The sequence below is a fragment of the Salmo salar genome, chromosome 10 (genome assembly GCF_965601325.2).
Source record: "Salmo salar chromosome 10, fSalSal1, whole genome shotgun sequence".
NCBI classification, from domain to species: domain Eukaryota; kingdom Metazoa; phylum Chordata; class Actinopteri; order Salmoniformes; family Salmonidae; genus Salmo; species Salmo salar.
In genome coordinates, this window is record NC_138300.1 from 93301059 (window position 1) to 93319084 (window position 18026).

At 42.6% G+C, this 18026-nt stretch overlaps 1 protein-coding gene across 3 annotated transcripts in view; it reads right to left on the reverse strand.

Moving 5' to 3' along the window:
* Positions 1 to 589: 589 nt before the first annotated feature.
* The window catches only part of LOC106561156 (S phase cyclin A-associated protein in the endoplasmic reticulum), a 140805-nt gene continuing 123368 nt past the window's right edge, over positions 590 to 18026 (reverse strand). For all 3 annotated transcript variants that reach the window (XM_045688219.2, XM_045688216.2, XM_045688217.2), the window contains 5 exons: positions 15506 to 15746; positions 13629 to 13778; positions 2415 to 2606; positions 1695 to 1743; positions 590 to 1447 (listed from right to left, as the gene is read on the reverse strand). In XM_045688219.2, the coding sequence (XP_045544175.1) occupies positions 1344 to 1447; positions 1695 to 1743; positions 2415 to 2606; positions 13629 to 13778; positions 15506 to 15746 (736 nt within the window). In that variant the 3' untranslated portion in view covers positions 590 to 1343. The remainder of the gene's footprint in view (positions 1448 to 1694; positions 1744 to 2414; positions 2607 to 13628; positions 13779 to 15505; positions 15747 to 18026) is intronic.

The following is an 18026-nucleotide window of genomic DNA, read 5'->3' on the forward strand; positions in this document are numbered from 1 at the left end:
CTATAGTTTGTTAACAAGAAATTTGTGGAGTGGTTGAAAAACAAGTTTTAATGACTCCAACTTAAGTGTGTGTAAACCTCCGACTTCAACTGTATGTGTGTGTGTGTGTGTGTGTGTATATATATATACACACACACACTTAGAAAAGGTTCTATACATTTTATTTCACTTTGAACATATCAGTAGGGAAAAAATCTAATAATTGTATCCCTTTTTAGATTGAATTTTAAGGCAGCAAAATGTGAAAACTGTGCAAGGGGTGTGTAGACTTTCGTTAGGCACTATTTATTTGGGGTTTGATTGGGCTGCTTCAGGTGAGAGCAAAGGACTGACTGAGCCTGGTAAACCGAGTATGGTATAGAGAAGGCCCAGCCATTTTAATTTTAACCCAGCTACTCACACCACCTGGGATACTAATCACTATAACTAATGTTATAGTATGCTGTACAAGCAGAAAGTTACACAGGTAGAGAGGCTACAGTCCGTACTTCTCATTGTCACTTGACTATCAGTATAACGTAGAGAAATCACTGAGACTTGAGTGAGCTGCACAGTCTGTAGTTAAAAATAATTGGAGTACAATGAACGATGCTAATAATAAATAATTTATTAATGGGATAGAAATGAAAATTATTCAATAAATTATATTATTTTGTAAGTGCTTCACAACAAAGGCAAGAACAAGGAAAACATTTGTACTTGAAAAACTGGACAGCTCCCACTTAGAGCAAATCTAAATGTACAGAATAAACACAAACAGGCTATGTAACTTATTGGAGTACAAAACTGTCCAACGCCTGTAAAATAACTGTAGGGAAAAAACATTCTGGGCAGGTCATTCACATCTTAACCGGATATGAAAATAATAAAGGAATTAACAGGAAGTACAGTATTATTGATGAACATGTTGTCATCTAATCATCATGAGAGTGCTTTTGATTATCTCTGCTCTTTTCTGCTACGTTGTCATCCACAGACACACAACACAAAAACATGACTAGGTTTGGACAAGGAACATCATTATTGTGCGTGACTCAGGGAAGAATACACAAGATGCACACGTCCAACTCAAACTTTTCTGCAATCTCCCATGGACATCGATGGATGACTTATATGAACATTTGAGTTAGACACAAACATCTCAAGTTAGGATTCAGCCCTTGAATTCTAGGATTTCAAGAGTTTTGGCAAAGCTAAGAAACTGCATTAACGAATAAGCCCATGTGCAGACCTCAAATCTAAATGGAAAAGTATGTAGTGTAGAATGAAGGGTGAAGTGTGTATCTATTTCGTAGTGTTTTTCACGTGTATATCCCTGTTAGAGGATGGAGTGCAACTCTGAACTAGTCCTCCTGCTTCTTGAGGAAGAACTGCAGTGCCGAGTCCCACTGGTCTCTAGGAAAGCGGTTGGAAAGCTCACAGTAATCCAGCAGCTGAGACACTTTGTCTGCATGGTGACAAAGCAAAGGAATAAAAGACAATTATAACGAGTCTGAAGGAGAAGCTTCAGGATTCTTCACTAATGTTAAAGAATTTGATCAATTGATTAAAATAGCCCCAATGAAATAATGTATGTATATGAAATATTTCAATTGCAAAATTATTACTTTATGGTCAACTTTCTTAATAAATATACGTGGACTATAACTTAAGATTCATTCTCAGGCACAAATACGCTAACATTTTTTATCTACCTGCTTGTTGCGTTCTGTTGTCTGGATGGTTCTCGCTTGAGGCACAGTCCTGGAGGAAATAAAATAGGAACGTGTCAGTGATCCACAGCATTAAGACAGGAGTACAGGTGGAGGCCAGACACCATTGTCTACCAGCTGTGAATAAATGGAAGTGTGTGTGGTTAATCTTATCCACCAAATGATAACTCATCAGGCTTGAAGCTAACCAAGCTCAGATACTAACAGATAACTTGAACTTAAAAAAACAAGCTTTTCAATACATTTTGCAATGCTGTCATTGATCTTGCTTTGTAGTATACTCCTCTGGTAAACACACACATTATTGAAGCATGTAAAGATGTACTCAAATTAAAATCGGAACCTTAATATCCTTAATACTATTAGCATTGCAAAAGCACTAGTTTTAGCTTAATCTCAGGTTAATTGTGAAATAAATAATGACACAAGGCAGAGAGATATATATCTCCCTCTATAGTGCGAGCTAATCTTAGTGTAAATAATAGTATTATCTGGGCGGTGAGAGGGGAGGAGACAGCTTGTTTACTGGAGGCTAAACCCCTGGCAGGTAAATCCACTGACGAAGCCATCCATCTGTGTTGGTGATAAACATTCATCGGAAGGCGACAGACATTAAAACAGAAAGACTGACTAAAGAACTGGGGGTCTATTATTTATTTGAAAAGCGTCGCCAAAACATGTATGTGTACGCGTCTGTGTTACCTGTATGAAGGTGGCCAGTAGCACACAGCTCATCTCCTGTTGTAGGATGACCTTGTTCTGGGGGTTGTTGTAGCAGGCCGAGATGAGGGAGGGGAAGAGCACTTTGATGAGGCGCGGGTGGCTGAAGTACTGGAAGGGCAGCTGACACAGTTTCTGCAGCACACTGGGCTGGCGGCCAGACTGCACTATCACCTGGCCCCCCCCACACACACACACACACACACACACACACACACACACACACACACACACACACACACACACACACACACACACACACACACACACACACACACACACACACACACACACACACACACACGAGTAGGGCCAGTCAACCAGTCAGTCAGCGGCAGTGACAACCATAAACTACCACTCCGCACCCCTCCCACCAGTAAATCTGCTACTAAACACACAAACACCCAATAGGAGGAGAACTGGAGGGCACAGCCTCCCACCACACAATTACAGGCTAAAAAAACACACAATGATGGGATGTTTTGCTCTTCCTTTGAACCGCAAGTACAGTGCCTTCAGAAAGTATTCATACACCTTGACTTTTTCCACATTTTATTGTTACAGCCGGAATTCAATTTATTTATTTTCTTCTCAACCATCTACACACAATAATGACAAAAGGAAAACATGTTTGTAGAAATGTTTGCACATTTATTGAAAATTAAATACATACATCTCATTTACATAAGTATTCTCACCCGAGTCAAAACTTTGTAGAAACTGGATTGTGCAACATTTGCCCATTATTCTTTTCAAAATTTAACCTCTGTCAAATTGGTTGTTTATCATTGCTAGACAACCATTTTCAAGTCTTGCCATATATTTTCAAGTAGATTTAAGTGAAAACTGTAACTCGGCCACTCAGCAACATACACTGTCTTCTTGGTAAGCAACTCCGTGTTTAGATTTGGCCGTGTGTTTTAGGTTATTGTCCTGCTGAAAGGTGAATTCATCTCCCATTGTCTGGTAGAAAGCAGCCTGAACCAGGTTTTCCTCTAGGATTTTGCCTGTGAAAAGATCCGTTCCGTTTCTTTTTTATCCTGAAAACCTCCCCAGTCCTTAACGATTACAATCATACCCATAACATGATGCAGCCACCACTATGCTTGAAAATATGGAGAGTGGTACTCAGTAATGTGTTGTATTGGATTTGCCCCAAACATAACACTTTGTATTCAGGACAAAAAGTGAATTGCTTCGCCACATTTTTGTAGCATTACTTTAGTGCCTTGTTGCAAACAGGATACATGTTTTGCAATATTTATATCTGTACACGCTTCCTTTTCACTGTCAATTAGGTTAGTATTTATGAGTAACTACAATGTTGTTGATCAATCCTCAGTTTTTTCCTATCACAGCCATTAAACTCAAACTGTTTTAAAGCCACCATTGGCCTCATGGTGAAATCCCTGAGCGATTTCCTTCCTTTCCGGCAACTGAGTTAGGAAGGACGCCTGTATATTTTTTGTGACTGGGTGTATTGATACACCATCCAAAGTGTAATTAACTTCACCATGCTCAAAGGGATATTCAATGTCTACTTTTCATTTTTACCCATCTACCAGTAGGTGCACTTCTTAGCGAGGTATTGGAAAACCACCCTGGTCTTTGTGGTTGAATCTGTGTTTGAAATTCACTGCTCGACTGAGGGACCTTACAGATAATTGTACTGTACTGTATGTGTGGGGTACAGAGATGAGGTGGTCATTCAAAAATCATGTTAAACACTATTGCACACAGAGTGACTCCATGCAACTTATTATGTGACTTGTTAAGCACATTTTTACCCCTGAACTTATTTAGGCTTGCCATAACAAAAGGGGTTGAATACTTATTCACTCAAGACATTTCAGCTTTTCATTTTTTTTAATTAATTTGTAAAAATGTAGAGAAACATAATTCCACTGACATTAGAGCGTATTGTGTGTAGACCAGTGACAAGAAATCTGTTTAATCCATTTTAAAATCAGGCTGTAACAACAAAATGTGGAAAAAGTGAATACATTCTGAAGGCAATGTAATTGCTGAGCTGTTGTTAAATGGAGGCAATGAGAAATATTAAATGTGAAAAATCTTCTGAATGAGAACGATCTTGACTTCATTATCAAAAGATACAGGCTTTTATGTTTTACCAGGTTATAGTTGTCTCCAACTGTGCGAGTGTCATTGGGATATTGAACAGCAGACTATATTCCTGTGTGTGTGCTCTGTGCAGTTGAGGTTGAAAGGGCATGCACAGTGCAGGGGTAGGGGGAAGGGTGAGCAGACCTCCACTGTAGCCTTGCCACCACCACTTTAAGAAATGAGCAATACCATTAATGGAGTTCTCACCCGGGTGACATCCTGCTCCCCTTTATCAGAGCCCGTCAATCACACTATTACATCCGGCCCACCAATATTAAATCCAAATCCCTCCCAGCCTAGTTTGATTAGAGAGGGGGACTGGTCCAAAGGAATTGGTCCTGGCCTAATGCTCAGGGCATCTCCCCAGAGCCTGGGAAGGCAAACCGGGGGGTCACCAGAGTAAATCCTGGCTGGAAAAACACCCCACTGCTTTACAGGTACAGAGACCCGGGCTGGGGCTTAGCTGAAATAGGAACCAGAAGGGCAGGGTGAGGTCTCTTGGCCAAAGTGACATAAATTAAGAGGATTTACAAGATTTTGAGAATACACTAACAATACTCTTCCAATGCATTCTCTCTTTGATAATGCACTTTAAGGTTTAAGGGTAGGATAAACAAACCCATAATTCACTGCTTTTATCATTTCAAGCTGAAGCTCCTCAAAGCTGTGTTCTACAGCAGCGTTCAAACGGGCCACAGGAGATGCCTCTTCCTATTAACGTCTGTTTAAAGATTCTTTACTGACCAGCTGAAACAAACCACTGAATAACCTTTTTAGGGGAGTTAAGGCTCCGCTGGAACTCAACTGAAGCAAATTCTCAATGAGAGAGATTAATTCACAAACATGCAGGTTCACTAGGAGGATACTGAAACACCCTGTATTTTCACATTGTCATGTAATGTTCTCACCAAAGGAATGTCTCTAGCTCCACCATAGCTTGTCCACTGACCAGAGGAAGAAAACAGAGGAAGAAAACAGAGGAAGATCTGGTTGTTTTCAAAATGGAGCTGCTTATTTTCACTATAGGAGCTAAAGTTGCAGGACTTATGCACTAAGTTAACAAGATTCTAGATCACCAAATCAATCTTTACCATTCCAACACTGCCCGAGGAGGAACTGGCAGAGATAAAGGTCATACATTTGATTATGCGATCCCAGGTAAAGGAATCTTTCATCAGAACATTGAAAAACACACAAACACTGCAGACTAACAATTTGTTGTTGCAGGGCCAGCTGCTGGACGTCATAATCCAGAGCCTTTATAGGTCTCAGAGATTCAGAAGCCAGTATCTGTGTTGGGGCCGATGCTGTATGGCGACTCAACCCACAAATCATACAGCAACCTCATAATCCTCTACTACACAGTGTTCCAACTTCCGCTACCTAAACACATTGTCCACCCTCAAGTGCACGCTGCAGGTAGACATAAAACAAAGCCAACTGGCAGCCACAGACCAGAGGTCACTTAGTCCTAGAGAAACCAAATCTACAGCCAACTTTCCAGGCCTCTCCAGGCGAAGAGCAATAGCAGTGCTCCAAACAGGGATAAGGCCTCCGCCCAGTCTCTCCCTGTCCACTGGAAGTATCTATTCAAACCCTGACATCATAAAAGGACCAGCAAGCGTCTGAAGCCATGAATCAGGCCTCAGTTTAACACAGACCTGTAAAGCTCAAGTGCCTGGTAGCTCTGGTGTGTCTTAACTACAGAGACCTGCCTTTTCAAACAGGCCTGCTCTTTTACGACACTCCATTACATAATCACCTTGCTGTACACCGACAACAAAGAGTGTGTAAAGTTAATGTTCCAAAACGCAAACAAAACCTCGGGAAAGGCCAAGTTGAAGCGGTAACCAAGCTGAACAGTTCAATGCTGTACAGATGTCAGTGTAGAATTGAGAACACACATCACACTGGCAAAAAGAGGCCATGCAATAATCGAAGTTAATTTGCTAGATTTTACAGCTTTTAAGAGCCAAAGCGATCATGTACTGTAATTCCAGAATAAACTACATCCAGCATATCTTTTATTTGCGACACCCTCCACACACAGGGAGACCATCGTGGATGAGTGGACAGTGGAGGAGTCTATTCTGCATGCTGTCTGGACAGGCCAAGACACCTAAACTAGAGGAACCAGGATATGTCAGCCTTGGAGCAGGGCCACAAATCTGAAGCTCTGGCGCACAACACAAACCAGACCTTCTCCCAAGCCTTCCTCTACACACTGAAGTTACCCTAGTGAAGGAACTACCCTACTGATAAGAGAGGTGGGCAGATGACATCAGAGGATACTGAGAGAGTCTTTTCAGGAAGGGAAGTTAATGCTAAAAGGGCCTTTTAACAACTACCTACCTACCACCCACCCACAGCTGATGGAAGACGTGCACTGAATGCTACGTAAATCATCTACTGACAATCAGATGACGACATGGACATCCCATAGACAAGGAGAAGATCCCACCCTGGCTTTTAAGAGACAGGCCAAGAGTATCCATCTCCTCTAAACCACAAAAAACATGTTATTTGCCAAATAACCTGTAATTATTCTAGATTCATCTGCCAACTGACATTGTCAACTTACTCTCGATCAGGGTTCCCCAACTGGAGGCCTGTGGGCAGAATTTGGCCCGTAGGTGATTTTACCCCCTCCCCCCACCTTATTGTTTTGGGACATAAAAGACTGTAGAAACACCAGCAAATCAACTCCAAGTGATTCTCATTTTGGAAATCTTTTACAAAGTATTCTGATGCATAACAGAGAGGTATATGTGATTGTATACATATGTAAGCAAGGTTTGAAATGATTGTTTTAGTCAAATATCTTTGTTTGGGCTTCTTGCAGTCAATTTGCAGTCTACAAATGATTTGTAATTATGTTCCGGCCCTCTGATCACCCACTCAAGAACAACAGAAAATCGTCCCGCAGCCGAATCTAGTTGATGATCCCTGCTCTAGATCTTACAGTAGAGTGGTTGTGAAAGTGCCAGGGCCACAATCAAATGAACCATTATGCAAACAGAACCTCTAAAAAGATCTGGAAGTCCATGGGGAAATGTCCCCCTGAACTACACTGAAGTTAGTTAGACCTGGACTCACCCAAGATGCATGTAAATCATCTACAAAGCTAACAATCAGGCCCTCTCCTGCCAGTCACCAGTCTGTGCGTTTACTCTGGTGTATTGTAAGAGACAGTGTGCATTGGGCTGGCTCCCATGGCCTGCATGAGCCACACTTCACCCTGGAGGCATGGAGAATTTGGTTTCTTGGCAGTAATGGACTACTGAAGGGACAGTTTCAACATGAGTTTATCATGGATTACAGGCCCAGAGCTGAGAGTGGGGCTGGGGCCTGCAGGGCAGAGGAAACGCCCTTGTACAGAATGGGAAGGACAGGGACTTGCCTGGCTGCAGATAACATTGATGTGTGGGATGTCAGTCTGGGAAGGGGCCTATTGCAGTTCACAAGCCACCAGTTTTCTATTTTACACTAGCCTTTATAATGAACTGAAATACTGCATCTGAGTAGTAGATGCATTGCAAGTGTCAGGATGAATTTGTGTAAATTTAAGTCGATTTAGTGACATTTTACTAACCTACTCAGAAATGTCCATAGTCTGGAAGCGGTCATGAAATGGGACACATTTGCATACCTTTGCATGAGTCTGCTTGTGTGTACGTGTGTGGCCATTTTCCATGAATGAGAGAAAGTTTTTCTTAAGACCTCAAAGCCAGGTGTCTGGGTTAAGATGTCAACAGCTTACAGCCATCATTTACTGTTCCCACATTTCAAAGAAGCTCGAGATCACCACCATGAATGATTCACAAATGAATCACTGGTTGGGAACAAAAAGATGAGCTTACATATCCGCACAAGAGCCAAGCAACATGGCAGTTAAAAACATTTCATTTAGTCCTCTTTTTATAGTGTCTGTCTATGGGTTCTCCCAAAAGACAATGAAAACATATGGCTACATGGCTCTGTGAGCTAAAACGCACTTGAAGACACACAAGGCTACATATGTCACTCTCCCAATGGCTTTATGTGTGACAGGCTGAGTTATTCATACCCTCAGAGCAGGGAGAATCTCTCTCTTTACAAAGTCCTTCTTCAAAGTTCTGCGTTTTATGAGCAGCATTATTTCTAGTGCACACATATAAACAAAGGCTGGTGTGCCTGTCCGCCGACAGTGAATCAGCAGTCTGCGTGACCGCACGGGTCGCGGGTCGGCCTGTTTTTGTGCTCTGCCAATGCTTACATTAGCCTGAGAAAAGCTAAAACTACTTCAAATATTTCCCTCTACTCCATCCATCCTGCGCTGCTCTGTTCCGGGCCCACAACACATGGACACATTCCAGGAACAGTGCCACTGGCCAGGATCAGCTTTGTGGAGGTCGCCAAGGATCACTTTTTATGTTTCCTCACATTTTCTCAACAGGGTTCTCACACTGACTTTGGAGCAAATATAGAAAAAGGCATCATATGATCTTCCTACAGTTTTTAGCAGCTTGTGCCCTGAATGGAAGTCACAGGTTAAAAAACTGCATTAGGACATTTCAAATTAGCAAAGTGCGCTGGTCATAAATGAATATGCAAAAGGATGCTACTCCCAGGCAGACTGTTAGGTTAACTTTGCTGTGCAAGTACAAAGCCCAATCATCTGTCACCCCCCCTAATTCAATTGTCAGTCCTCATTCAATTATCCAATATAATATGCAAATACATCCAACAATGGCATAAAAATGCTAATTACGTACATCAGAATAATTAAATTGGATAGGAGCAGTGGAAGAGAGTTGAACTGCCATAAAGTGGAGGCAGATTCTTTAATTAGGACTAAAAGATCTTGGAAATTAGAATCTGTAATCTGCCTATAAATTGCTGCGTGGTTGACTGCGCCTGTGAAGACAAAGACCTTGTAGCAGAGGTTTGAGTCTCAAAGCTCGACTGCTGGCACTGAGGGTCAGGCTTCACATAACTAATGCCCGGCCAGTGGCCTAGGGTGGTCTAGTGGTCAAGGCCGCTGCCTCCGGTCACATTTAGAGCTGCATCATGGGTTTGACTCCAGCCCACTGCTATTTCAGCACACTATCTTTAATTTAAAAAAAATAATAAAGCACGGCCAACTGTAGCACTGTAGGCTGCTCATGGGCCCAGTAGACAGACTATGCATGACAACCAATTACACAGCAGCCAAGTCTGCTCCATCACATCCTGCTCACAGCCACATAGGCTCAGTAGCATGTTGTCACAATACCATCATTTTGATCACAATACTCGATACCGAAACAATACCAAGGCAAAAAAAGATGGCATATTAGCCAAAGTCACAAAATGGCACTTGATCCAGACATATCTTTATTTTTGATATATTTGTTTGTATTTATTTTTGAATGTATGCATTAATTATACAATTAATTTGACTTTTCTTTACCAATCTAACTACAAAATAATTGATTTGAATGGTAAATCTCTAGTCTACTGATAAACTGGGGAAAATCAAGATGTAGCCTAGGCGTATTCACAAGACAGGTGAATGCATATTCAATAGGAGTGGAGTGTGTACGTGCATTGAGTTATTGAGCTTGTTTTGGCTGATTTCATTGGGCCACAGAAGAAAACCAATTTGAGACTTATTTTATTGTACTGATCAACAACCTGCTCCTGTTTAGTAGTGTATCCCTGCCTGTCACGCGGGAGACCGGTGTTCAATTCCCCGACGGGGAGTAAGGACTGCTTTATAAGGTATATCTAGGGTGTACAATGTAGCTAAGTCCACAAAGCGGAAACTACGCTTCAAGCTTTCTGATATGTTTTCCAGCCTGTGGAGTCAGCTTTAGGGCTCCTGAGCGGCGCAGCGGTCTAAGGCACTTCATCGCAGTGCTAGAGGCGTCACTACAGGCACCCTGGTTCGATCCCAGGCTGTATCACAACTATTGATTGCTATTGATTGGGAGCCCCATAGGGTGGCGCACAATTGGCCCAGCATCGTCTGGGTTTGGCCGGTGTAGGCCGGCAGTGTAAATACGAATTTGTTCTTAACTGACTTGCCTAGTTAAATAAAGGTTACATTTAAATGTAAAAAACATTTGAAGAAGCAATACATTTATTTTTAAGTGTGCGCTGTCTCTAAGACCCATGACATCATTCACACACAATCAATTTGAGGCTTGAGCAAAGATGCTATTGACTGGGAGAGATGTGAGGCGGGGGAGAGGAAGTTAATGAGTAAGGTTTTTGGGGACAATCAACTTTGAAATCAGAAATATTTTGCGTTATGGTTTGCATATCATCACAGGGAAGCGAATTGATGTTAATGCTAGATTCTCATTCTCAGTGGGGCGGCAGGTAGCCTAGTGGTTAGAGCGTTGGACTAGTAACGGAAAGGTTGCTAGATCGAATCCCCGAGCTGACAAGGTCACATTAAGAGCTGCATCATGGGTCTGTCGTTCTGCCCCTGAACAATGCAGTTAACCCACTGTTCCTAGGCCGTCATTGTAAATAATAATTTGTTCTTAACTGACTTGCCTTGTTAAATGAAGGATAAATAAATTGCAAAATGTGTAGAATAGCATGAGTTTAGCTATAAAACTGCAAATTTTTCTCTCTGCCCCATGGCAATATGTGTAGAATTGCAGGGAATCAGCTTTAAAACAGTAACATTTTCTCTCAGCCTAATGGCAAAATGTGCAAAATAGCATGAGATTAGCTCTAAAACAAATGCGTCTCTATGCCCCATGGCAAAATGTGTAACATTTTAGGAAGTCAGCTGTACTAATATTTGTTTTGGGGGGGGGGGGCAGGTTAGAGCTAGCAACACGTAAGTGGAACAGGCACGGTGCTCTCGTGCTATAAGGGGATTTGGGCTGCGCTGATAGACTTTAGTAGATGACGTGAGACACATTTGACAGATGTACCGAAAAAAAAATTACAAAATATATAGTGCCGAAAAGTTTTTCATGCTCTCGTATCGAAAAATGACTGAAGTTTTGGTCTATCCTGCAACACTAGTAACCTTAACGCCAGGCCAGGACCCACAAAGCCAAGCACATTACGCTAGAGAACACTGGCTGCTCCACTGGGACAGAACAATGGAGCCCGTTACTCTGAGGGACAATAGACAGCCCAACAGCACAGAGGTGGCAGCGCAGGAATCTTTAAAGAGGTGGCTCTTGTTGCTTTTTTATGAATCACAACAATCGACACGTTATCAGAAGCATATAAAGGAAACAGAAGTATCATCATATGGAGAGACGGTTCCTACAGGGCCACACCGACTTCATCTTGACAAACCAATTGTCATTCATCTCATATTCTGAACAGAACAGACATGTGAAATGAACAGTTGTCCAAAATGGTGAAAACTGGTGAAAACTAAACAAATAGCATAAACACTAAAGCGGACAAACAAAGCTCATGAAAAAAACCCACACTTGACTTTACTACATACAGTGAGCTCCAAAAGTATTGGGATAGTGACACTTTCGTTTTGGCTCTGTACTCCAGCACTTTGGATTTGAAATGTCAGTGACCGAAGTGCAGACAGTCAGCTTTAATTTGAGGGTGTTTTCATCCAGATTGGGTGAACCGTTTAGAAATGACAGCAATTTTTGTACATAGTCCCCCCATTTTAGGGGACTAAAAGTAATGCAGTGTCATTTTGGAGTAAGTGACTGTAAATAATAGAATATGTTTCTGAACACTTCTACATTATTATGGATGTTACCATGATAACAGATAATCCTGAATGAATTGTAAAAAAGTATGAGTGAGAAAGTTAGAGGCATAATTATCATATCCCCCAAAAATGCTAACCTCCCCTGTTATTGTAATGGTGCGAGGTTAGCATGTCTTGGGGGTATGATATAAAATGCTAACTTCCCCTGTTATTGTAATGGTGAGAGGTTAGCATGTCTTGGGGGTATGATATAAAATGCTAACCTCCCCTGTTATTGTAAGGGTGAGAGGTTAGCATGTCTTGGGGGTATGATATAAAATGCTAACCTCCCCTGTTATTGTAATGGTGAGAGGTTAGCATGTCTTGGGGGTATGATATAAAATGCTAACCTCCCCTGTTATTGTAATGGTGAGAGGTTAGCATGTCTTGGGGGTATGATATAAAATGCTAACCTCCCTGTTATTGTAATGGTGAGAGGTTAGCATGTCTTGGGGGTATGATATAAAATGCTAACCTCCCCTGTTATTGTAATGGTGAGAGGTTAGCATGTCTTGGGGGTATGATATAAAATGCTAACCTCCCCTGTTATTGTAATGGTGAGAGGTTAGCATGTCTTGGGGGTATGATATAAAATGCTAACCTCCCTGTTATTGTAATGGTGAGAGGTTAGCATGTCTTGGGGGTATGATATAAAATGCTAACCTCCCCTGTTATTGTAATGGTGAGAGGTTAGCATGTCTTGGGGGTATGATATAAAATGCTAACCTCCCTGTTATTGTAATGGTGAGAGGTTAGCATGTCTTGGGGGTATGATATAAAATGCTAACAACCCCTGTTATTGTAATGGTGAGAGGTTAGCATGTCTTGGGGGTATGATTTTTGTGCGTCTAACTTTCTCACTCATCATTATTCACAATTCATTCAGTATTATCTGTCATCATGGTAGCATCCATATTAATGTAGAAGTTTTTAGAAACATATTATTCTCTAATTTACAATAAAAGGGACTCCAAAATGACACAATACATTACTTACCATTGAATTCTATTGGGCACAAAATAATCTGAAACACAACCAAAACAAACGGCATGCAACAAGTTTGTAGAGTCACAAATTTGATGTAGTCTTTTGCGAGCAATGAATATGAGACCAAATACTTAACTTTTCACTACTTTAATACACATAAGTGAATTTTTCCCAATACCTTTGGTCCCCTAAAATGGGGGTATTATGTACAAAAAGAGCTGTAATTTGACAGTCTGAACTTTAACCTCATAGTATCATTTCAAATCTCAAGTGCTGGAGTACAGAGCTAAAACTACCAAAAAAGTGTCACTGTCCCAAAACTTTTGGAGCTCACTGTATTTTAGCATATTTGTGTATGTTAAAACCTTTACCTGGTTGTCAGGGTGGTTGACGGTGAAGTAGCCCACACAGATAAGGACTTCATGCAGCAGCTCTTCAGAGGAGTGCTGAGAGCAGTACCACAGCAGGGAGCTCACTATGTGGCGGAAGGCAAGGGACAGCCCCTCAGCACCTAGAACAGTCTGAGACAGCACAGAAACATCATCAGTAATTAAACACCACTGAGAAACCACAAACACAAAGCAGACACTAGCTAGCTAGAGATATTCACTAAAACTAACTGGATAAATGAACAACAATAGTCCTAAAACGTTGAGAAATCAACACTATGCTGTTAATATACGAGAAGCTGGATTTGCTGAAATAAAAGAGAGGAGGGGAATGTGTGTGCTTTAGTGGCTACAGACCGGTTGATTTTGTGTACAGAGACTCTGCTAGGGGGTCTCTCCCCAGCCCCAATACCAGGGGGTCCTACCAGAGGGACCCCAATCCCCCTGCAGATTAGATGCTATCAGTGGTCCACAGACAGTATTTATTAAACATGTCAGTATGACTGAGCACCACAGGGTCAGCACAGAAACAAACCACTGGAATCAGGTTGGGGTGTATGGATGAGGATTGGACTGGGGACTGTGGGAGAGGAGGGGGTAAACAGTCTCTTAAACAACAGGACTTACCTGAGAGACCCAATCCTGCTGTCAGGCCTGAGTCCCACTCTTGTCTACCCTCTAAATATAACACCCTGCATACTGTAGACATAACCACCTCCCCCAATGTAATCAGTCTTAGGACCTGGGAAGAACAGTAAGACCAACTCACCCCTATATTGTGTCTGTCAGTGAATGAATGCAAAGGCTGAATATAATGTGTTTTGATGGGCACCAAAAGGGTGATGATTAAATGCTATGAATATTATACCTTTAATTCAAAATAGACTAACATATGTGTAAAGGAACTCATCACTAACAGTGTCCATTCCAGTTTGAAATCCCTCTTACCACCCTATTTGGTAGCTGATTCTGGAGCCTAGCAAAAGGGCCAATGAGAAGAGGAAGCAGCTCAGCATCCACTGTAGTACTTATTAGTCAGCACTAGTGTGGGGTAATGTGAACCACAAGGTGAAAACAACTCACAGGCCACAAAGAATCCTTATTTAAAATGTTCATAAAAATGGTACCGAAACACTTTGACTTCCAGCTGTTTTGAATAGCCTGAGCATGGCGGAGCCGAGGGAGAGCGGCCTCTGTGTTAATTACCCACAGGCATTAAAATCATGAATAACTTTCCAACTTTCTTCCTCACACCTTTCTGTTTATGCGCTGCCAGAGCACAGTGAAGCTGTCATCCTCTCTTCATCACAGCTGATAATGTATGGCCCTGGCTACAGCACTAATCACTCAGGTCCATCTGCACTGCTGACCCACACGGCTCCTTCGAACCTCAGCAGGTGACCCCAGGTCACGGGACAGGCGTGTTTATGTCCGAGAGGTCAGCTTTATCCTAAGGAAAAATACTCCAGTCGTAATGGCAGCAGCTCTGAGAACTGGTCTCTGCTGCCCGATCAGTTACACATGGCCTTGTTGCTGCCAGGAACAGGAAGGAGGGATATTTACAATGCTGCTTGATGCTTGTGCACAGGGATATGGGGGTGCTAGTCAATCAAAGGGGCCATAAGGTGACAATTTGGAATGTCAGTCTGTGGAATGTGTCCAGCATAATACACCTATGTAACCAGCAAGGCCAGTATATATGAAAAACCTGCACCGCAGCATAACTTATGGGATTACAGTCACTGTAATCAACAACATCTACTGGACCTGAAGGATGAGGGATTCAAGTATGAGAATGTGTGTGTCTCTGTGTGTCTATTGTACCTCAGAATGAAGAAGTGTGTGTGTGTGTATCATACCTGGAAGGCAGACAGGTCGAGCAGGGCAAAGCTGTTGAGGAAGCGGAGGCCCGTTAGGGCCACCTGGATGACCCCGGGGGCGTAGGGCTCCTGTGGGCTCTGGGCATCCGGCTCAGGCAGGGCGGAGCTGTGGAGCAGGATGCAGTACAGAGTGTGTACCACACCCACCAGGTCAGTGGACTGCAGCAGGGCTGTCAGTCCCGTGGGGTCTGCACGCTTGTTGTCAAATATACTGGGAGACCTGCAGAGGATACAGGGAATATAAATAAACATGTGACATGATCATTTCATTTCTGCTCAATGAACTTAGTGACAGAAATGTTATATAGGGAAATGAATTGGATCAGAGTACTCCACATTATAAGATCTCCAAACTCATTATTGCTTACTAAGAAATAGATCTCCTTTCTACTAAAAAGCTTAGTTAAAAATATCCTGACTTTTCACTTCATTCTATATCAAGCAGAAGTTGAATTCACAACATAGCTCTTCAGCTTGCAGCCAACAACTGCAGCGAGCTAACCGAGCTGAGTTTGACAACCAGCTGAAAGTCAGTAAACCTGAGAAGGTGTTGGCTGCTCTCCTCACTGCAGTGACCAGAGACCCAGGATGTAAGAGTGAATGCAGTCTGGTCCCTGTGGCTTCTAGATTTACTCGCTAGACCAGGGCTGTCCCCTCAGATATAAATAATTGGGCCTGCCTTCTTTACCCTGCATGCCTATAGGGTCAAGTGGCTTAACTGGTTGCACAGAGAGAGAAGTTGGAGTCGAAGTCTGGTGGCTGTGTGTGAGAAGGTGTCTATGCTCAGCTGTGCAAGTGAAAATAATTGAATAATCAGGGTTAAAAATCAGGGTTAAAAAGCTTGGTCATTACCACTACAACCATAGCCAGAGATGATTTAATGGTACAACAGTGACACAGAAATGTGGCTCATCTTCACCAGTTCGGAATCGGAGTTCGCTCTTCCAAGCTGGGCAGAGTGAACACAGGAATTTGGAAGTAGCTCTGACAGGGGCTCCTCTGTCCTTGGCTGCAGAGAGCTTCCTGGCAACGTGCTGTGTATTCAGGCACATTTAATTAAGGCACACCTTACAGGATTGAAAGCAGCGTGTTCGTGCGTCTTAGCCAGATTAAAGGGATTGGTAACATCATCCTCTCAGTACACATCACAGGTGAGAACAGAACCGGAGTATAATACTGATTGGCTGGAAGGAGAGGTTGCTCTGAGTGCCTCAGCTGCCCTCTTCATAAGACTGGAGGCCAGTCAATGCAAACGTCTATAAAGAGTACAAAATGTACTCTTTCAAACTAGATAAACAGCACTACATCAAAGTCAATGGCATCAGAGAAAACTCATCTCAAATCGCTCCCATTGTTTTACATTTAGGATGCATGCAAACAAACAGAGTTCCATGAGCTAGCGCTGACAGGCAATTTAAGAATACCCCTGCTGCACAGGCTGGGATTTGCAGGCAGAGAAGAGGCCGTTTGACCTCTGGGTGGAACCCACTGTGCATGCTGTTACTTGATGTTGGCCAACAGCTCTGTGTGGAAATTCGTAGCTCGGCAAGTACATGGTCTCTAATGCCAATTAAATCCCTTGACACAGCAACTGGCATGACCAAAAATATTCCAGGACCAAGGTATGCATTCTCTCCAGTATAATCTCATGAACACACAGAGGAACGGAGATAGTTGGCTGGATTAGCAGGGTGTTGATTATTACACAACATGGCTCCGTCAGCTCATTAAAGTGGCGAGGTTAGGGTGCCGTGTTTTCTCACAGATATTAAGTGACAGTCTCAGCAGTACTCCCCGTGTTGGTGTGAAGCAGCTGGGCACTGTTACAGGACACAGCAGCTGGAAGGAAGAGGTATACTAGCAGAACAGCATCTACAGTATTCTAAGTAAATCAGTCCTGTTGATACTGACTTATGCCAGGTTTTGACAACAGACCTGAAATATTTGAGCTAAAATACATCTGTCTTAATTCAAACTATGACACTAGAGAAACTAAATGGATCTGATGTGCCCATATGACGCGCATTGATGATATTTAACTAGCAGGGCAGCATACCTGTACTAAGGGTCATGCTATCTTTGTCAGTATTGCGTCTCAGTCTGTGTGCTTAGCCTCTGTCAGCGGCGCCACTGAGCCTCTCTTGGGGGTGGTCACAGTGACACACGTGGGTGGGTTTCCCCCAGTGTGCTGGAGGCAAGGGTTGATGGTGAGTGACAGAGCACTGGAGGCAAGTAGATGGCTATCTCCATCAACAGTAACGATGGCCTCGCCAGCGCTCAGACTAAAGGAAACCACTGAGTGCGATTGAAAAGGAGGCTGTGTATTTGTTTGGGTTCCAACAGCCAGTCTTTATGGAACGGAGGACTTAAAAGATTCAATAGTGAGTCACGCCTGCCATTAGATTTGTGAACTGCCATGTGTGAGGGCTCTGGGAGTGAGACGCCAGGAAAATTCTCTCTCGCCCAACGTCAACAAAACAAAGGAGATGATCGTGGACTT